Source organism: Heteronotia binoei, chromosome 21, assembly GCF_032191835.1.
Source record: "Heteronotia binoei isolate CCM8104 ecotype False Entrance Well chromosome 21, APGP_CSIRO_Hbin_v1, whole genome shotgun sequence".
Taxonomy (NCBI): domain Eukaryota; kingdom Metazoa; phylum Chordata; class Lepidosauria; order Squamata; family Gekkonidae; genus Heteronotia; species Heteronotia binoei.
In genome coordinates, this window is record NC_083243.1 from 35,838,128 (window position 1) to 35,860,721 (window position 22,594).

A 22,594-nucleotide genomic window follows, 5' to 3' on the forward strand; every position below is an offset into this window, starting at 1 on the left:
ATATGATCACCATCTTCAAGTACTTGAAGGGCTGTGATATAGAGGATGGTGTGGAATTGTTTTCTGTGGCCCCAGAAGGTAGGGCCAGAACCAACGGGTTGAAATGAAATCAAAAGAGTTTCCGGCTCAACATTAGGAAGAACTTCCTGATCATTAGAGCAGTTCCTCAGTAGAACTTCTTCGGGAGGTGGTGGGCTTTCCTTCCTTGAAGATTTTTGAACAGAGGCTAGATGGCCATCTGACAGCAATGAAGATCCTGTGAATTTAGGGGGAGGTATTTGTGAGTTTCCTGCATTGTGCTGGAGGTTGGACTAGATGACCCTGGAGGTCCCTTCCAGTTCTATGATTCTGCGATTCTAAGCCCAGAGCTGGTAGCAACCCTATGTTGACAACAACGTGGAGCCTCTTTTAATAGATCCTTTTTGTGTGGAAATGGGCAGTTGAAGGTTGGTTTTTTTTAATGGCAAGGAAATAAATAAAATCCCATTAAGCCTCTATTAAGGGGACAAGACATTCCCCCCCCCCTCCAAATTGTTGGCAAAAGTACTCACCACCAATGTTTCCTCTAAGCTGAGTTAGTGTGAGCTAGTTCACAGTTTTTTTAGCCTACGGCTCACACATTTTTTTCTTGGCTCAGAAAAAATGGTCCCAGAGCAAACTCCTGTATGCAGTAGTTCACTACTTTAATGCCAGTAGCTCATGAAGTAGAATTTTTGCTCACAAGACTCCACAGCTTAGAGGAAGTACTGCTTACCTTAGATTATTTCCTGGAATCATGAACCACCATAAAAGTTGAAACATAACTGAAATACATTTCACTGCACTGTCCCGAGATCTGCCAAGACAGGTGAAAGACAAAGATGAAGGCATTTACTGACTGCTTCCTGATGCTGGAACCAAATGATCTGACAGATAATTCTTTTGCCTGAGGATCCTCAAGCTAAGCTATATTGGAGTTTTGTAGCCAGAACGTCAGACTTGTAATTTGGTCCCTCAAAATCAGCCATAAGGAAGAAGGGTAATGTGGACTGGGGCCATGGTGCTGAGGAAAGACGAGTTTTTGACTGTTTCTTCCTTATACGGTTTCTCTGGTCAGAAATGTCTCCCATTTTAAAGTGCTTGAAGCCGGGGACGAGGGTGGGGGGGACGGTTATTCTGTCTTTTTTCCTACCACAGTAAGCATGCTCAATCATAGAAATAGTGTAAAGGGGAAAGCTGGATTTTTATTTATTTATCTACCTACCAGCAACCTACCTACCTACTTACTTACTTATTTATTTGTTTGTTTGTTTGTTTCAATTTCTATCCCGCCTTCCCATAAGGCTCAGAGTGGGGTACAACAGGTTAAAACAGTTAAAGCAGATTAAAAAGGCAACAACCTCCCCCCCCCCGTACATTACATAAACAGCATGATCCCATTTCAAAACTCTGCCTCAACAGCCAATCCAAATCCCCAAACTGGGGAAGCATGGGGGGTGGGGCGGGGAGAGGAGAGGAGGCCAAATTAAGACAACCGTCACCTCCTCAACTAAAGGCCCAGTGGAAGAGCTTCATTTTGCAGGCCCTGCAGAACCGTAAGAGATCACGCAGGCCCCTGATCTCCAAGGGGAACTCATTCCACCAGGCGGGGGCCAAGGCCCAAAACACCCTGGCCCTAGTTGAGGCAAGCCAGATGTCCCTGGAACTAGGGACCACCAGAAGATGTTGAGTTGCAGATCGTAGGGACTGACAGGACTCATATGGGGAGAGGTGGTCCCAAAGGTATGCTGGCCCCTGACTGTATAGGATCTCTTTCCTTTCTCAGAACTATGGCCTGAATACAGATCAGTCCCTCCGCCTTCCCCAACTCACTGCTGTTGAACAGAATTACACACTTCTAGGTCAGTGGTCTAAGAGAAGAAAACTCTGCTCACTGTGATTTCCTAACATTTTAGATTGTGTGGGGGCAGGGGTGGTGTAATGTTTTGTCAAGTTGCACTCAACTTTCCATCTAATTCCAAGGAGGCTGCTGATGTTCTGAATCCTTGCCTGGAACAGTAATGGGCTGGATGAAACTGAAAATTAATCCTGACAAGGCAGAGGTTCTCTGAGTTAGTAGAAAGGCAGACCAGGGACTTTGGATCTCCCCTGTCTTGGATGGGGTTATATTCCCCTTGAAAAGCTGGGTTCACAGCTTCAGAGTCCTACCTGACACAGCAGTCACCTTGGAAAACTGTCTGCTATGACTTAGAGTGCATTCCCCTACGTTTCTGCCCAGGAATTAAGTTTACCAGGAGATGCCTTCCTGACTGTCCTACCAATTAAAGATGTTTGTTTGGTTGATACATGACTGCCTTTTCAGTGGCAGCCCCACAGTTATGGAGCAACCTGCCTAAGGAAACGCACCCGATCCTCTCACTTTTGATCTTCAGGAGGCAAATGAGGACAGTTTTATTTAGGACTGCGTTTTGATTAAATTGGGTTTTTAAAAAATTATGGACAGTCCTAATTAGAGTTTTTAAACCGAAACTTAAATGGGCTTGATAATTATTGTTTTTATTATTTTTTCATAATGTTTATGTTGCAAACCGCCTTGAGTTCTGGAAGGGAGAAAGGCAGCTAACAAATATTTTAAAGAGGAAGGAAGAAAGGGAGGGAGGGAAGGAGGAACTCACAGGATCTTACAATATTGGGCTAGCCTTGGCCATAAAGATCACAGCAATGTTTTAGGTCAGGGGTCCCTAACCCCTGGGCCGGGGACCACTACCAGGTTGCGGCCTGTCTGCAAGTGGACCGTGAAGCCTGGTGGCCCCCCCACCACGGAGTTTAGCTTTATCACCCCCCTGCTGCTGCCCTCCCTTTCTCCACAGTGCTGCAATGCAGCACGGCGCTCCGTCGTTTCCCTCCCCTCTCCCTCCGATTGCGTTGAGCTGCGCTGAAACTGGGCCTTACCAGTTTTGATGGGGCCAGCACGCCATCTAACACTTTGAAGTACATGTGATAAAATGCTTCTCCCCCCTCCTTCCTGGAACCGGAAGTGAGGGGGAAGAAGCATTCTCTCGCACATACTTCAAAGTGTTAGATGGTGCACTGCCCCCATCGGAACTGATAAGGCCCAGTTTCGACTCTGCTCTGCTCGATCTGGAAAAAGTGCAGAAAAGGGCAACTAGAATGATTAAAGGTTTGGAACACTTTCCCTATGAAGAAAGGTTAAAACACTTGGGGCTCTTTCGCTTGGAGAAACGTCGACTGCGGGGTGACATGATAGAGGTTTACAAGATAATGCATGGGATGGAGAAAGTAGAAAAAGAAGTCCTTTTCTCCCTTTCTCACAATACAAGAACTCATGGGCATTCAATGAAATTGCTGAGCAGTCAGGTTAAAAGGGATAAAAGGAAGTACTTCTTCACCCAAAGGGTGATTAACATGTGGAATTCACTGCCACAGGAGGTGGTGGCGGCTACAAGCATAGCCAGCTTTAAGAAGGGATTGGATAAAAATAGGTCCATCAATGGTTATTAGCCACAGTGTATATATGTGTGTGTGTGTATGTGTGTATATGTATGTATGTATATGTGTGAGTGTGTGTATGTATATGTATATATATACACACACACACACATATTGGCCACTGTGTGATACAGAGTGTTGGACTGGATGGGCCATTGGCCTGATCCAGCATGGCTTCTCTTATGTTCTTATGATCTGAGGGAGGGGGGGAGGGTGACGATGGAGCACTGCGCTGCATTGCAGCGCCGGGGAGAGAGGGAAGGCGGCAGGATGGGGAATTCGAGCCTCGTTGCACAGGGTGGGGGGCAATGGAGCGAAACTTCGGCGGGCCGCTTCTTCAGCAGGTTTCCTGCCACTGTAGAGGTGCTGTGTGGGGCGGGCTTCACCGCAGCTCCACAGGGGGTGGGGGAAAATTCGGTGCCCCCACCTTGCTGGCCCTGGGGCCACGGTAGGTGGGCCAGCCCTGGTGCCGGTCCCCGGTACCAAGAAGGCTGGGGACCACTGTTTTAGGTTACCCCAGGCCATTCTGATAAACTATGTACTGATATGTGAGGTACACATTAAATAGAATGAGATTAAATCAATATGTTTAGTTTTAATGGAAGAACTGACTCTAAGGGTAAGCAAGGCATGATTGACTGATGTCCATAACTGATGGAATATAGTGTGCTTTATGGATATGATTATTTAACTTCCAAACCCTCCCCCTCTGATTCCTGCTACTGATTGTAAAAGTTGCTAAACCAGCTTTGGAAACTCGACACCATTACCAGGGTAAAACAAGCACAGCTCAATGAACAGAGACACAACTTGAATCACACAACCTCTTGTTCTTTGAAAGTAATAAGCCTCTGTGTCCCAGGTTATTAAGAGTCCCTGTACCAATGTGGGAAGAGGCTAAAAGTATAATCCTAAACAGAGTCGTGTACACTCTGCAAGACCCATTGACTCTAACAGGAGGGTGTAATGTTGTTTAGAATTGTTCTGTACATGTAATGGATATAAGCTCTATTAATTATAGGGAAAATTTTGGAAAACGCAACACTGGCCACAGGACTGGAAAAGCTCAGTTTATATTCCAATCCCAAAGAAGGGTAATGCCAAGGAATGTTCAAACTATCACACCATTGCATTCATTTCACATGCCAGCAAGGTCATGTTAAAGATCCTACAAGCTAGGCTTCAGCAGTATGTAGATCAGAACTACCAGAAGTTCAAGCTGGGTTTCGGAGTGGTAAAGGAACTAGAGATCAAATTGCCAACATTTGCTGGATTATGGAGAAAGCACGGGCGTATCAGAAAAACGTCTATTTCTGTTTCATTGACTACGCTAAAGCCTTTGATTGTGTGGATCACAACAAACTATGGCAAGTCCTTAAAGTGATGGGAGTACCAGACCACTTCACATGTTTCCTGAAAAACCTGTATAAGGGTCAAGAAGCAACGGTCAGAATGGGATATGGATCAACTGATTGGTTTAGAATAGGAAAGGGGGTTCGACAAGGATGTATATTGTCACCCAGCTTATTTAATTTACATGCAGAGTACATAATACGGAATGCTGGCCTGGATGAAGCAGAAGCCGGAATTAAGATTGCCGGGAAAAACCTCAGATATGCAAATGACACCACTCTAATGGCAGAAAGTGAGGAGGACGTTAAGAACCTCTTGTTGAGGGTGCAAGGAAAAGGAAAGGAAAGGTCCCCTGTGCAAGCACCAGTCGTTTCCGACTCTGGGGGTGTCGTTGCTTTCACAATGTTTTCACAGCAGACTTTTTACGGGATGGTTTGCCATTGCCATCCCCAGTCTTTTACACTTTCCCCCCAGCTATCTGGGTACTCATTTTACCGACCTCAGAAGGATGGAAGGCTGAGTCAACCTTGGGCCGGCTACCTGAATCCAGCTTCTGCTGGAATCGAACTCAGGTCGTGAGCAGAGAGTTCAGACCTCAGTACTGCTGCTTTTACCACTCTGCGCCATGGGGCAAGGAGAGCACAAAAGTAGGCTTGAAACTCAACATCAAAAAAACTAAGATCATGGCATCCGGCCCCATCACATCTTGGCAAATAGAAGGGAAAGACATGGAAGTAGTGACAGACTTCACATTTCTGGGATCCAAGATCACTGCAGATGGTGACTGTAGTCATGAAATTAAAAGACATTTGCTCCTTGGGAGGACAGCTATGACAAACCTAGGCAGTATAATAAAAAGTAGAGACATTACCCTGCCAACAAAAGTCCATATAGTCAAAGCAATGGTATTCCCAGTAGTAATGTATGGCTGTGAGAGTTGGACCATAAGGAAGGCTGAGCGCAGAAGAATAGATGCTTTCAAGCTGTGGTGCTGGAGAAGAATCTTGAGAGTCCCTTGGACTGCAAGATCAAATCAGTCAGTCCTAAGGGAAATCAACCCTGACTGTTCCGTAGAAGATCAGATACTGAAGCTCAAATACTTTGGCTCCCAAATGAGAAGGGGGAACTCGCTGGAGAAGATCCTGATGCTGGGAAAGACAGAAGGCAAAAGAAGAAGGGGACGACAAAAGATGAAAAGGCTGGACAGTGTTATTGATGTAACTAACATAAATTTGAGCAGACTTCGGAAGGTGGTAGAAGACAGGATGGCCTGGCGTGACTTTGTCCATGGGGTCGCAAAGAGTCGGACTCGACTGTGCGACTGAACAGCAACAATTATAGGGTGATTGGGGTGGCTTCTACATACATTTGTATGTTCTGTCAAGTTACAACTAACTAATGGCAACCCCATCAATGGGCTTTCAAGGGAAAAGAAGCAGAAGTGGTTTGCCATTATCTTCCTTGGCAGAGACTTCTTTGTTGGTCTCCCATCTAACAAAGAATGCACACGCACACACATCTGGAGCAAAAATATAGCAGCAGTGTTGGCAGATCTACCCATAAGTTTCTATAAAAAGTTTCTGGATATCTAAAAACAAGTCCATGCACAATTGCCGTCTATAGGCCATGTGTTCAAATACTGATAAAGTTCTAAAGCCCTCAACCCATTAATTTACTGGTGGTGGGCATTTATCCCTCCAATGTTGTAATATGAATCTTTCACCTGTAGTAAGGTCACAGAGCGTTCTTCACTGACCATCAGTTAGTCTCCAAGAGATGGACAGAGAGGTTAAAACCTTCTGAGATCTGATGAGATCGGGCTGTATCACACTACCTTCCCTCTCTTGTTGGCTTCTAGCTCTTGTAGCACACTCTCCCCCTTTGTTATACTCTGGAGCAGCAATAGCATTCCTTGCATTCTTCAAAAGAGAAGAATCATAGTTGGCAGGTAAGGTTGAGTGACCCCAATCTTGTCATAAAAGTCTAGGATGAGGAAGGGAGAGAAGCAGTAATTGGCTTCAATTTCCTGCCCTTGAGGAGGAGGGGGGGGAAGGGGGAGCACCCGTGTGACACTGGAAATTCCTCTGGTTTCTATGGTCTTTCCATATCTAACAGGGGAAATTCCTAGAGAGCAAATCCTTCTGAAACTCTACCTTCCCCAAGCACCAGCCCAAACCTCTCCAGCAGCGGGTTTTTTGGGGTTTTTTTGTAGAAAAAGCCCAGCACAAACTCATTTGCATATTAGGTCACACCCCATGATGTAGCCAATCCGCCAAGAGCTTACAGTAAGCCCTGTACTAAGAGCCTGTAAGCTCTTGGAGGATTGGCTACATCAGGGGTGTGTGGCCTAATATGCAAAGGAGTTCCTGCTACCAAAAAAAAGCCCTATCTGTAGTCTTGAGATCAGTTGTAATTCAAGAAGAACTACAAATTCAGTCTGCAGATTGGCAAGTCTACCCAGCAGAAATGGGACCAGGGGGAGGGTGGTGAGGCCGTGCACCACACCACCTGCCAATGCATGGCAGCAGCATCCTCAACAGCCTCCTCACCTCCTGGGCTGGGCACCGAGGGGGAGGGGAGGGTAGGAAAAGCAGCTCTCAGGCCACTGGCTCACTGGATTTCCAAAAGCAGTTTGGGAGGCAACCACAAACTGTGGTTTGCCAGTCACACCATTGTGTGTCACTGAACGTGGACAAAACCTCTGTGTTTACAAGTCCCGGTTTGGAAAACCAGATGTCTCTCGCCATCTTGTGATGCAATTAACATTAAGATAGGATCTGAAGGTAATTGCGTTGCTCTGTAGAGTGAGTGATGCCCAGACACTGTCCAATGTGCCCATGAGTCAAGTGAAACTGCATTCCACACATCAGCCTCCCCCCGCACTGTAAAATCTCCTTGCATCTGTTCTTGCAAAGCAGCTCCTGCAGAACTAACTTAATACTTCCTGTTTACTCCTGGATTCTGGGAGGAGGAGAGAAGAGGGAAGAAGAGGCTTCAGTTTTTGCATTTTTCTTTGCTGCAATGAGTGCTCGTTTCTTAAAATTATTTTCATAATTGCAATTGTGTGATGATGAGCATTAAAAAAAAAAAAACAATCACAGCTGCTGTTAAAAAAAAAATGAGCCTAAAGCAGAGGACCTGGACCTTGCTGAATTTGTGGGCATATCTGGAATTTTAAGAAGATTCTGCAAAGCAAACCCTCTGTGATTCTCACTTGCCTTAAAAGCTCCTTGCTGGAGTTGCTATAGATCAGTTGCAACTTGATGGCACTTAGATATGCAGTAGGCACCACAAGGAAGCGACTGCCTTCTGGGGGTGGGGGCTGGGTTCAATCACAAGTCTAGGCAGAATGTTAGGAGATTCCAAACCAAGCATCCTCCTCCAATGAAGGTGGCTTTTCTCCAAACTGGTGTTGTCTGAAGACACAAAGGTGAATTTAGGGATGCCAGGTAGGAGCAGGGATCCCCAAGTTTCATGGGATCCTTTAAATGCTTTTTGCAAGAAGCTGGGGGGGGGGGGAGGAGCTTAAGTGCCTGATTTCCAAATTCACTGCTTGGAGTTCAGGCATGCGGGGTGCCGGTTCCCCAACATGTTGATATCACTTCTGCATTACATCATTGTCCTGGGGACATTCCCACCCCCTCCAGAAACACCCCTGAAATCTACCCTAATTATCAAGGCTTTTTGTAGAAAAAGCCCAGCAGGAACTCATTTGCATATTAGGCCACTCCCTCGATGCCAAGCCAGCTGGAACTGCATTCCTGCGCGTTCCTACTCAAAAAAGTCCTGCTAATGATGCTCATAACTGATAGCAACCCCCTTGGTGTTGGGCACCACAGTGATTGACAGGCCTTTGCCCCAGGACAATCACATGCTCATTACTGGAAGAACAGTGGCATGAAAGAAATCTTGACCATTCTGGAACAAATGACTGCATGCAAGGGCGGCCAAACTTGCTTAACATAAGAGCCACATAGAATAAGCATCAGGTGTTTGAGAGCCTCAAGACACGGAGTGAAGGAGATGGAGAGGTGGAAAGAAAGCAACTTTAATTTTAAATGCATTCTCCAAGTTGCCAGCTAGCTTGACTTGAAGAAGTGATTTAAAGAGAGAAATGTCTCCTCCAAGCCAGCCAACAAGGGGGGGGGGTGTCTTTGAGAGCTACACAATATGTGTGAAAGAGCCACGTGTGGCTCCCAAGCCACAGTTTGCCCCTCCACCCCGGACTTCATGGAAATCACCCAAATTTCAACAGCCACATCGGCTGGAGAAAGGATAGTGTTCTGCCAGCATCAATACAGGAATTGATCAATAGCTGTGCATTTGTTGTGGTACAAAGTGGTTACCTGGAAAGGACCTTGTTCTATTGCACAACTCTCTCCCCACCCCCCCTGAAGATGACTTTCTGGCAGTGCCTGGACATTGGGATGGCTGGTGCTAGGAGGTATACAGGAGCCTACTTCTGATTAGGCCTGTGGGGTGTGATGTGGTGGGGTTTAGGCTGTCCCTTCCACGGTCAGGAAGTCCAGGGTTGCTCCATAGAGGAAAGCAATGGCAAACCTCTTCTGCTTGTCTCTTGCCTGGAATGCCATGTGGATGGGGTCACTGTGAATCAGTTGCAACTTGGCATCTTCTTCTTTCCTGGTCTGAGATGGCCCCTGTTTGCTCTGTAAACATCCAGATAGCCCCATATACCTGCATGTTTCCCCAACACACAAATAGCAGCTACCCAATGTCATTTTGCACTGGGAAATGGGTGCAGGGAGAAAACTTAATCCTCCCCCTCCCTTTGATTCCCATTCCCAGTTTGAACAGGGTCCCTTTGAACCTGATTTTTCAAGGCTAAAAAACAGCACTGGGAACTCTGTTCATAGAACTGCCTGCTAATTGCTGGCATACTTACATTCCTGGCTCTTCAGGCGACATAGTTTTGGTGTTGTGGATCGTGCCTACAGATAACATTAACAGAAACATGCATTGAGATTTGGGTGTGCATTGGCTTCGTTGCACTTGGTCATACATGAAGCACACTGAACCAACTGTGTAATGAAATATTGATTTCAATTACCAGCAGCTATTATTTATTTAACAGAGCTCAGGCATATTTATTTTGCTTTCCTAGGACATAGCCTTCTCCACATTATCTTGAAACTGACTGTTGCTGGAAAACCGATGAGGCTCCCTCTTCCTTCCTCAACTAGCTCTTTATATCCTGTCCAACTACCCGAGATTTATCCCCGTTTCTTCTGCAGCAGTAACATTTGGTCGGTTGTCTTCTCTACTTTGGCAAAATACAAAACAAAAAAGACTATTTTGAGGATCTCTGATTTGAAGAAGCTGCAGGTGAATTTTAAGGCTTGCAGATAACCAGTGGGAGACTGAGGAGTGGGAGGAAGTCATCAGCAACAGCATGATGTCACTTCTGAGATATCCTGGAAATTACATCATGCCTCTCTAGAAATCACTGGAATCTCTATGGTAAAATCATAGAGTTTTGGACACTTCTTTGAGATTTGTGATGTCACTTGTGATGTTTTCCTGGAAGGAATGTTATGCTGTTGCTGATGGCATTTTTTTTAAAATCTTTTTTTCCTTCTAGACACTGGAATGGGCATTGTGTACCCGACTTGTAGCCCAATCGCTAAACATGTTCACTTCCAACAAAATCTTACTTAAGTGGATCTTACTTCCAAATAAGTGTGCACAGGCTTACAGCTGATAGCAAACCCCCCCCCCCCACTTAGTGTTGAGCAGCATAGTGGCTGATAGAATGGTAAGTGCCTTTGCCCCAGGACAATTACTGGAAGTAGGGTTGCTTGTGCTGCCTTGGCAATTTCTTTGAGATTTTGAGGGCAGTGCCCAGAGATGGTGGAGTTTGGGTAGGATGTCACTTCCAAGTGTTGTCCTAGGACTTCTCGTAATCTTTGTGGTAAAGACAAGGTCTCATTTATGTAAGGGGCTGGAAATGTTGTCAGCAGCCTTGTAGCTTCAAAGGGTGAGGATGGGGGGGGGGAGGGTTTGGGTGGAATTGCTGTGGGCCTGATGAAGCCCTGGGTGGGCTGAGTGTGGCCTGTGGGCCAGGAGTTTGACAGCCCTGTCCTAGAGTGTCACCATGGTTGGTTTTTTTCCCCTCCTGCTCTTCAATTTCTTGAGGCAGGGTACTAGAGGGTAGGGGTTTACCCGCAGATGGGTAAATGGCAAGCCTAGTGGGAAGCCGCCACTCTTCTAGGGTTAGTCGCTCCCAAAAACTTCATAAGCCTTAAACAATGATTACTCAGTTCAGAAGAGGACACCAGAGCAGAATGTTCTTTCTTGGCCTGATCCTATATAATAGGCAGTTGACGCCAGATACCTCCCTCCCTGCAGGCATTACATTCACATGCATTGCGCAAATCCCCAAAGTGAGAAATCCAAAATCCAAATTGGCAACTTTGCTCATACTCGACGAAGAACACTGTCATGGGTGCTAAACAAGGGGCACGCAAGTTCCTATCATACAACCTTCCAAACAGCAGTGGCAGCTTACTGTCTGGAGGCTGCGTTTGCCAACCTGCAAAAAATTATCATTTGAATGCTGGAAAGTCTCTATTTCCCTAACCCAATGCAAAGCTAGATCCCCTGAAAAAAAAGGAGCCAGGGATGTGTATTTCCAGCTCACCAAAAAACCCAGTAACCTGTAAAAGACCCCAGACTGGAAAGCGCACTGAAGCTCAGCAATTGACCTCCCAATTTAGGACCCTTAAACTAACATTGGTTTAGAGCAGGGGTGTCAAACATGTGGCCTGGAGGGCCCTGGAGGGCTCTTATCAGGCCCCCGAGCAACTGGCTGTTCTCTGCTTCCTTCTCCCTCTCTCTTGCTTTCTTCTGCATCACAGCTTGCTTTACCAGGCTTGCTCAATTGTGCAGGAGCTACAGAGCAAAGCCTCTATTTTCTCCATTGGCTGAGGCTCCTCCTTTGGAGAGGAACAGCTTGCTTTGCCAGGCTCTCTCAATTGCACAGCAGAGCTACTGAGCCAAGCCCCTCTTCCTTCTATTGGCTGAGGCTCCTCCACCTCCTGGCCCCCTGGGGAAGGAAGGAAAGAGTCAGTTCCCTGGATCCCATGGGAGAGATACAAAAAAAGCACCTTTAAGACCAACCAATGCTAATATTTTAATAATGTTTTATTTTGTTTTTTAAAAATCTTAAATTGTTTGTCTGTATCCTTTATGAAGTTTATATCTTTACTACATGGCATTACATTTAATGACACAAATGGCCCAGCCTAACAAGGTCTCATTTATATGAGATTTGGCCCTCATAACAAATAAGTTCAACACCCCTAGTTTAGAGAATTCTTGCCTTTCCCCAGAACAGGGGTGGCCAAACTTGCTTAATATAAGAGCCACACTTAAACATAAGAGAGACATAAACATAAGATGTTTGAGAGCCACAAGTCAGGAAGGAAGGCAGACAGACAAGTAGGCAAAGTGATGGGGGAAGGGAGGGAAAGGTAGAAAGAAAGCAACTTTAATTTTAACTGCATTTTCCAAGTGGCCGTCTGGCTTGGAGAAGTGATTTAAACAGAAATGCCTTCTCCTAGCCAGCTGATGGGGTGGTGGGGGTTCGAGAGCCACACAATATGAGTGAAAGAGCCACATGTGCTGCAGAATATTATCTATCTACAGTTGTCACTTCTGGCATGGAGAATTCCTGGAGATTTCAGGCTGTCACTTGGGAAGGGAGCTCCTTGGAGCTTTGATGCCATAGAACCTACCCTGCAAAGTGGCCATTTCCTCCAGGGATGTGATCTTTGTAGTAGGCCATCAATTGTAATTCTGGCAGAATCCCGGGTTGGACCTGGAGGCTGGTAACCCGGCTATCTATCACATTTTAATTTTCCCTCTTTCTCCAAGGCAGAGCACATGTGGTGCCTCTGTTTCAGCCTCACGGAGGACTCTGGCAAGAGAAAGAGTGATGGGTCCCAAGGTCACCAAGAGAGCTTCACTGCTGAGTGGTGATTTGAACCGCTGCCCAGACTCACTCACACGTGCCAATGAGTGTGACGGCGATGGGGTGGCAGAGCCCTGAGAATGGATCGCACCATTCTAGGCCACAAGCGGTGAATTCAGGGGCTGAATGTTCTTTCACAATTTTCTTTTCAAACCTAAGTCATAGAACAATAGTAGGAAAAAAGGGTTCTCTCTAGCGTCTTTTATTTACAGGGAAGCATTCCAAAATATGGTCCTACATTCAGAAGCGGATGCTACCATCTCAGATAGGTTTGCCAACTTCTGGCTAGGACCTGGAAAGGGTTGTCAACTCTAGCTTGGGAAATTCCTGCAGATTTTAGGGGTGAAACTTGAGGAGGGCAGTGTTTGGAAGGGGGAAGGGCTGTAGTCATAGAGCCCACCCTCTGAAGCTGCCATATTTTCTCTGGGAGAATTGATATGAGAGCCAGTTTGATGTAGTGGTTAAGTGTGCGGACTCTTTTCTGGGAGGACCGGGTTTGATTCCCCACTCCTCCACTTGCACCTGCTGGAATGGCCTTCGGTTAGCCATAGCTCTTGTAGGAATTGTCCTTGAAAGGGCAGCTGCTGTGAGAGCCCTCTCAGTCCCACCCACCTCACAGGGTGTCTGTTGTGTGGGGAGAAGATATAGGAGATTGTAAGCTGCTCTGAGTCTCTGATTCAAAGAGAAGGGTGGGGTATAAATCCAATATCTTCTTCATCATTATCTATCCCCTGGAGATCAGCTGTAATTCAAGGAGCTCTCCAGGCACCCCTAAGAAGTTGGCAACCCTAGAATCTCCCTTTGGAATATGGACATACGGTGTTATATCGTAGTGAGGCCTCTCCTACTCGAAACCCCGCCCTCTCTAGGCTCCACCGTCAAAACTGCCTGAAATTTCCCAATTTAAGAGTTGGCAGCCGTAGGCCACTCTGGCACCAATCCAGCAGAAGTGAACTAGGCGCGATGGGGCGGGGTTACGCACGTGACGTAGTTGGAGGTAAACAGAAGTCCCCTTTGGGCATGTGCGGTCGCGCAGCCTGCGGTTTCAGAAAGGTCGCTTCCACCCCCGCAAAGTAGCTAAGCCCCGCCGCAATCGTTGCGGGGCCGGGGTCGCGACAGTGCAAGGTCCCGGGGAGAAAGGCCTCTGCCCGACCAGCGTCGCATTGAAAGCCGGATACCAATACTAGCAGAGATGTGCCTTATATTTAGGCAGCACAAAACCCTGAGTTTCCAGAATTGGGAAAGATTTAACTGGAGACCAGATCTAGCTGGAAGGGACATAAAGCAAGAGATTTTGGGAGAGACAGCCAATGCTGCTTCTCAAATGCAGGAAGGAACACCGCAAAGAAACCCTCCGGGACTTCACCCGTGGACCGAAAATCCACCCCACTAGACCTTTTTCTTGCTTCTGCTGGAGCCTGGGATGCTCCCAGATCCCACAGGTTGGCGGGTTATTTATACTTTCGCTCCTCCCCCCAGCCTTCCCACTCCTCTTTCTCTCCCGCCCTCTTCTCTGCTCTCTCCTCTGCCTCGGTTTTCCTTCTCCCAGTTGCACGCCTTTGCAAATCCCCGAGCAGGCCCGAACTGCAGACCTGCATAATGTCTTACAGGAGGACCATGCAAATAATAACCCTGTAGCTTCCACTTGGCACTGCCCTGCCTGACTTTGGGAGCTGTCCCCCTCGCTCCTGCAAGCGTGCTCGACGATAGAGCTCGCTTCGGCTGTTTTCCAATCCTCCTGCAGACAGAGAGGGAGAGGAGGCGGGCTCGCATCTGAAGAGGCGGGTGTTGCATGCGTGTGTATCCAGACCGCTTCCCCTCCCAGTAAACATTAACCAGGTGCTGCTGCTGGATGGGTAGGCGCGCGTTCCTCCGTGCGGCTCCTACCCAAACCTGCGCCTGCGTCACGCCAAATGCCAAACCTCACACTATGCAAAACCTTCGGCGTTACCGCGGCCCTTTAAAAACTTGATCGGCCCGGGACTGAGAGGAGCAGAAAGAGGAAGCAGGGCGGCTCGCAAGTGCCCGCCAGGCCCTCCAGTCCAGAGGTTGTCGGCTGCCTTCCTTACCTTGGGCATCCCCCCTCCCCTGCGCGCTGCACCCTCCCCTGCGTGTGAGGTCTCGGGGCTTTCCGAGCCAGCCTCCTGTGCCGCTTCTGGGCGCTCAGTGGCTTTCGGTGCCGCCCGCCCAACACTTTTCCCTCGCCGCTTCTCTCCTGGGCTAGCAGCTCCTGCCTGCCCCCCTCCACCCCCCTTCCCCCGCTTGCTTGACGATTGCTCTCTCCTCCGCCTGGTTCGCTCCTTTCCCTGCTTGCGCGAGTGAGTGGGGCGCTGGAGGTGAGGGGGGAGCATCGAAGAGCCTCCCCTCCTTTTGCAGGAGCCGCGGTCTTCACCATCCCCACCGCTGTCTGCTACTGCTGCTCCATGGCCGGGCACGAATGGGACTGGTTTCAGCGGGAGGAGCTGATCGGCCAGATTAGCGACATCCGAGTTCAAAACCTCCAAGGTAAAATATAAAATTGGCTTCCCCTTTTCCCCTCTCCCTCTCTCTCTCTCTCCTTGGACATGTTTGCATAGATGTGTGTGCGCGCGCGCGCCTGGATCAGAGCGCGTCCCCCTCCGAGTCGGGTTTCCAGATGGATTCGATTTGGGGGGACTTTAAACTCCCGGCCCTGGCTTCCTTCCTCTCTCCCCCTCTTTCCAATTCCGCCTGTGCATTGTGCCCTGTTTCCTTCTCAACTGCTCTTTGAACTGTTGAGTTTGGAGGAACCCTCCCCCTCCCTCCAATGCCTCTGGCATTTTAAATGTATAGATGAGAGTATACATGCTTGTGTTAAGATTATGGTGGGGAAGTATGCAGGGAAATTTACTCTCTCTGTCTCCCCCCCCCCCCTTTGCTTTTAGATTGGGGATCTATGAAGGCCAAAGATTCTTTTAAAATATCAAAAGACTCAAAATTGCTTTCTGCTGTTGCTTAGTACTTGCAGAAGGAATTGGGCATCAGAAAGAGAAACGTGTTTTGTTTTGCTTTTGTTATGTTTTAGAAAAATATGATCAGTCATACTTTAGTTGTAGAAAAGTCTGATCAGTCAACAGTGGCTGGGTGCTTAATGCAGGAGATGAAACTTCTCTGAAGTGATATAGCGGGGGAGAAGACGGACCATAGTTGACTGGTTGGCAGGTGGCGGATTTTAAGAGATCCTGTTGGCTGCAACTTCTGCTTTGCAAACTTAAAAAGCACATTAATGGGTGATCATAATTCTTGGGAAAACAAACAAGAGGACTGTGCAACACTGACTTCCGCCCACTCTGGCTATAAGTGGACTTTCAAGGTGTCTGCTGTGATTTTTAGAGATCATCTTGGTAGGCATTGCTTTTCTTCCTCCCTTCCAAATCCAGTCATAATTGTTGGTAGTTTCACGGAATGAAGGAAACATGCCAAGTAGATAGGAGGATGCAGGTAGCAGGAGACAAGGAAAGTTTTAGATATGTTGTAATAATTTGTTCCTATGCTCAGTGATTGCTTCTGCCCCCAGGTCATGTTTGATGAAGAAACAACTTCACATAACTTGTTCTAAGGAAATAGAAAAGTTCGCGAGAGAATTAAAAAAAATGCACTATCTACAACCAGTCAGATAGAATCATAGAATGGGAAGGGACCTCCAGGGTCATCTAGATGCAGGAATGCAGGAAACTCACAAATACCTCCCCCTAAATTCCCAGGATCTTCATTGCTGTCAGATGGCCATCTAGCCTCTGTTTAAAAACCTCCAAGGAAGGAGAGCTCACCACCTCCCGAGGGAACCTGTTCCACTGAGGAACCGCTCTAATGGTCACCACAATCTGTATTTTGGAGAGGAGGCTGAAGCTGAATTTACAGTGCCATGATAACTTTAAAAAGCCCCTTTTATAAAGTGTAACTTTCTAATAATAGGATTCCAGTTTATGTCCCACTGTAGTGATCTAGGAGACCTGGGTTCAAGTCACCATTCTGCCATGGAAGTTCATCGGGTGCCCTTGGGCCAGATATGCGTACTTCCAGCCTACCTCAAAGGATTGTTGTTAGGATAAAGCGGAAGGAGGAGAATCATGGATGCATGTTATGTGCCATCAAGTCGCTTCCTATTTATAGCAACTGTATGAATTAATGACCTCCAAAACATCCTATTGTTAACTTCCTTGATTGCTCTATTCCTGCTGCCTTTAATTTTCCCTAGCATTATCGGCTTTTCCGGTGTCATGTCTTTCCTTGATGTGAAAAGTGCAGCAGCCTCGGTTTCGTTATTTGAACTCCTACAGAGAATTGAGGCTTGACTTGATTGAACACACTTATTTGTCTTTTTGGTGATCCATTATATCCTTTATCCTCTTTTCTTCCTGTCAGCTTTCTTCACTGTCCAGTTTTCACACCCATACCTAGTAATGTTGAGTACAAAGAATCATGCATGACACTTTGAAATGTAGTAGATACACTCTCTGTACACTGTTCAGAAGGTTATATCTTGCAGCCACCACACGAACATAAGAGAAGCCATGTTGTATCAGGCCAATGGCCCATCCAGTCCAACACTGTGTCACACAGTGGCCAAAAATACCAGATGCCATCAGGAGGTCCATCAGTGGGACCTCCCACTGTTGACCCCCCCAACCACCAAGAATACAGAGATTCACTTGCCCCAGACAGAGAGTTCTATCAATACCCTGTGGCAAATAGCCACACATAGACCTCTGCTACATATGTTTATCAAGTCCCCTCTTGAAGTTCACCATATTCATTGGAAATTCATTGGGTGTCCTTTAAGCTCGGCATATTCCGGGTCGGGAAATGTAGAGATGACCTCTAAGAGGATCTTCTTTGGGGCATATGGAGATCTTCATGGAAGGCAATCTTAGTGTTCTTCTGGATCAGGGGTGGTCAAACATGCATAAGCATAAGAGCCACATAGAAGCAAAGCAAATAGATGGGGAAAGGAGAAGGGAGGGAGAGGTGAAAAGAAAGCAACTTTAACTTTAAATGCATTCCCCAAGCCACCACGCTTGCTTGGCTTGGAGAAGAGATTTAAAGAGAGAATTGCTTTCTCCAAGCCAGCCAATGGGGTGGGGGGGTAGGGGCTCCCAAGCTGCAGTTTGGCCACCCCGTTCTAGATGGAATATGTACTGGAATGTTTGCAACTAACAAGGGCACTTTGTGGTAGCATTAGTAGTTGCTGAGGAAACATTCGTCATGTACTGATTCAATACTACTCATATGTGGTGGTGGGGGGGGAAGAGTGTTTGGGACACTTTAATTGCTTTTGAAGGTTCCCGCCCCCCCCCCATGGAAGTTCAAAGTTTTCTGCTCATCATCTGTGGATTCAGAAGTTTTGAATGCCAACATGCTGTTGTTCTTGAGTTGAATCTGAAGTTGCTCTTCTACAGTTGGTCAGTGAATTGCAATTTAATGTTGGTGGAGGAAGGTGCAGTGCTTTTGGATTTCCCTTCTCCCACGGCAGATCCGTGCACCTTCATTGCCTGTGCTGTTCGCAGGTGTCTCCTGACAAGCAGAGCAGAATTTCAGCGAGCCACTTCAGGAAGTGTGGAAGCTGTATTCCGTAAGCTTTGCTCAGCCTACATTTTTTTTTTGTTCCAACCAGTGTTCCCTCTAAGCTGAGTTAGTGTGAGCTAGCTCACAGTTTTTTAGCTTCCGACTTGCACATTTTTGTTTTAGCTCAGGAAGGATGGCCGCAGAGCAAACTCATTTATGCAGTAGCCAAATTGCTTGCTCACAGCTTTAATGCCAGTAGCTCACAAAGTAGAATTTTTGCTCAAGACTCTGCAGCTTAGAGGGAACGTTGTCTATATGAGCAAGGGCTTTCAAGGTGTGAAACCCACACTAATTCCTGGCAATGCATAGTTTATTATTTCTAAAAAACATGACATGATTTTTCTCTTTGGAATGAAAGGGAACTTAGGCAAAGACCTTTTATCTTCCAAGAACTTTTGAACCCTTCATTTCTCCTTGACTGGCTCACTCCTTGGAATAGCGAACAAATAAGAAACTGAAGTGAGTTCAGATCTGACATTATCATTCCATCACAGAACATGTATAAATGGATCTTGATTGTATTGTTTGGGGCTTCTGTGTGTTAAGTGAACCTAGAAATTCAGCATTTTCTCTCTGTTCGCAGTGACAACATGATTTCAGCTGCTTGTGAGCTACAGGTCTCATCATAACCTTTGTCTTCAGTTCACACCGCTATATACTGTTCAGATCAGGGGTGGCCAAACTTGCTTAACGTAAAAGCCACACAGAATAAACATTCGATGGTTAAGAGCCACAAAACATGAACATCAGATGTTTGAGAGCTGCAAGATGGGAAGGCAGGCAATAGATGGGGGAGAGAGAGAGGTAGAAAGAAACAACTTTAACTTTGAATGCATTCTCCAAGCCACCATCTGGCTTGACTTGAGAAGTGACTTAAAGAGAGAAATGCCTTCTCCAAGCCGACTGATGGGGTAGTAGGGGTTTGGAGAGCCCCACAGTATGTGTGAAAGAGCCACATGTGGCTCCCGAGCCACAATTTGGCCACCCCTGGTTCAAGTTAACACATTGCGGAGAAGATGTTCCTTAAGTCAATAAAACTAGTAGAACTTCAGTCACTTGGTTGCAAACAAGAGCATATATACTTGGAAGTAAGGCTCAGTAGAGTGATTAACACATGGGTGATTTCTGAATCAAAGGGTGATTAACACATGGAATTCACTGCCACAGGAGGTGTGGTGACTACAAGCATAGACAGCTTCAAGAGTGAACTGGATAAACATATGGAGCAGAGGTCCATCATTGGCTACTAGCCACAGTGTATTGTTGGAACTCTCTGTCCGGGGCAGTGATGCTCTGTATTCTTGGTGCTTGGGGGGAGGCACAGTGGGGAACCCACAATTCTAGCCCCACTGGTGGACCTCCTGATGGCACTTGGGTTTTTTGGCCACTGTGTAACACAGAGTGTTGGACTGGATGGGCCATTGACCTGATCCAACATGGCTTCTCATGTTCTTAAACTTTTTGGGTAGTTATCTGTAGAATTGGCCTGATAGTTCAATAATGTTTGGCTTTAAGCGAATGTTGTCCAATTGTTTAATGGAACTAACTCTCTGTTGTATTGATCTGCTTCAGTTTAATGAGATTTCTATAACAAGATGAGTTCTGCAAATGCCAGATGTCATCTTAAGGCCAAGTTCAAAAGTAAGGTAGGAGAGGGCGTGGTCAAAAAGTAAATTGAGAGGAACAGAATTTGGCCTAGCCACCTGTGGACGTGCACACGACGTTGATGGCCTAGCATAAAATAACCACAGAATAAGTTGTCTTTGTTAGTTATGAATCATTTGACTATAAACTTTGAGCAAGGTGCAGCTGGCTCTGATTTTCCTGCTGTTCAGAGCCAAGAACCTAAGACTGTTGCAAATGTAAAATAGAAGATGTGCATTTGCTCTGGCAGCCCACTCCTACTAACATCTTCACAGAAATAAGTCCTGCTACTTACAGATTATTTATATCCTGCTCCTCTAGAATCTTTCTGAGGTGAATTGTTGAATTTAAATATATGGTGGTTGAGTAGAGTTGCCAGTCTCCAGGTGGTGAGTGGAGGTCTCCTGGAATTACACCTGATCTCCAGGTAACAGAGATCAGTTTGCCTGGAGAAAATGTCCACCTTGGAAGGTGGACTATATGGCATTATACCACATTGAAGTCCCTCCCCTCCCTAAACCCTTTCAGCTTCAGGCTTTACCCCCAGAATCTTAAGGTATTTCCCAACTTGGAGCTAGGAACCCTATGGTTGAATATATTATTTGGGACTGAAATGAACGTTTCTGAACAATCAGTAGCCTTCTTAGGAGGGGCTGGTCATATCAATTCTAGGGGTCATATCAATTCCACCAGACTTTTTATTGAGGGGCAGCGATGGTTAACTATCCAGGTGGCACCTTTCTTTCCAACCCCCCCCCCAGCAGGATGCCCACAGCAATCCCCCCCCTCCCAAAAGCAGGACACCCTGATAGTCCAGGATGTTGCAAGATAAACCCATAAGGAACCATCTGATTTTATGACTTTTATCATTTTAACTGCCGTAGATTGTATGTTGTTTTAATTTTATATATTCACAGTTGTATATTGCTCAGATCCGGTGTAAATCAGGATGGGCAATCCTAACAACAACAGCAACAACAAAAACAATGAAGCATTTGTGTTGTATGCCCAAGAAAGACAGGGAGAGGCCATATCTCCATGGTAGAGCATCTTCCTGACATCTAGAAAGTCCCAGGTTCAATTCCTGGCATTTTCAGTTAGAAGGATCAGGTACAGAAGATAGGTGAAAGCCCTGTGACTAGAGCCTAGAAAGCAGCTGAGTGTCAGAGTAGCTTGATGGGCCAGTGCTCCTACTTGGTATAAGGCAGCTTTGAATGTTCAATAATGCTAATAGTTTGCAGTGTGCTTCCAGCAGTGTTGCCCTAAAAGAGGGTTGAGGTTGGTTGGATCAGTCTGGAAAACAAGTCTCACTTGGCAAATCTGCAAGAATTACAGCAGACTGTCTGAATGCAGTTTGGCTCACAATCTGATGAAAATAGGTGTCCTTACGAGTTTAATCAAGGCAGAGATTACACGTTTGTTGTTTGTAGATACTCCTGGTAGGCTAAGTGAGAAACGAAACAATTCCATGGTCATTTGGTACAGAGGAAATATTTCCAGCAAGTTATGTTTGCACATTGAGCTTGACTTGGCAGGGTCTCAGCTGGCCGAAGTTAATGATAGAACAGCTTTCTATGTGGGGGACGGGAAAACAATTTGTTTAATGTACCATCCCAATCATTTTAATCAACAGTTGATGTTAAACTGAGGCATAGCTGTATTAAAATAATAGGTTTGGGATTACATGTCATTTTCATTAGGCACCTGCTGCAAATGGTTTTAATACAGCTTCAGAACATGATAAAAAATTGCTGCACTAGATGGGAGGTGATCTGATTTCTCTTATGTAACACACCTTCTACCATTTTGCAGAGGAAAAGAAGTAGACTCATTCTGTTTTAATTAGTTGCAATCCTAAACACACTAGGCATAAATTCCATTGAATTCTGAGGGTCTTGGTAGGGATTCATGGCACATGATCTTGGGGCATTGGTGTAGCAAAGAAGAAGGAAAATTGCAGATTTATACCCCATCCTACACTCTGAATCTCAGAGTCTCAGAGCGGCTTACAATCTCCTTTATCATCTTCCCCCACAACAGACACCCTGTGAGGTGGATGGGGCTGAGAGAGCTTTCACAGAAGCTGCCTTTTCAAGGACAACTCTTGTGAGAGCTATGGCTAACCCAAGGCCATTCCAGCAGCTGTAAATGGAGGAGTGGGGAATCAAACCCAGTTCTCACAGATAAGTGTCCATGCACTTAACCACTACACCAAACTGTTCTCTGCCAAAAACCCCAATGCACACTCACTTTTTTATACCATATATTTATAACCTACTGTAAAATACAGTATTTGTACAATATTTAAAAAGCCAACATGTGATAGCGATCTTCGCTGAGTCAAGCTGCATTTACCAGGTGAACTTGTAGTTATTTTCAAGAAATTCTGGGAACTATAATTTTATGAGGGATGAGAAGGGTTTTTAAAAAAAAATATCCAAATTTTCATGAATTTTATAAAGATACTGACATTTAAAAAATATTATACTCATAGTCTATGTTAAAATAAAACATAAGAAGCAAAGGCCATTACAC

The 22,594-nt window shown here is 46.1% G+C and overlaps 1 protein-coding gene across 1 annotated transcript in view; it reads left to right on the forward strand.

Annotated features, from left to right (window-relative positions):
• Window positions 1-15,226: 15,226 nt before the first annotated feature.
• The window catches only part of CLMN (calmin), a 104,046-nt gene continuing 96,678 nt past the window's right edge, over window positions 15,227-22,594 (forward strand). The window contains exon 1 of the mRNA XM_060262839.1: window positions 15,227-15,337. Within this exon, the coding sequence (XP_060118822.1) occupies window positions 15,256-15,337 (82 nt within the window). The 5' untranslated portion in view covers window positions 15,227-15,255. The remainder of the gene's footprint in view (window positions 15,338-22,594) is intronic.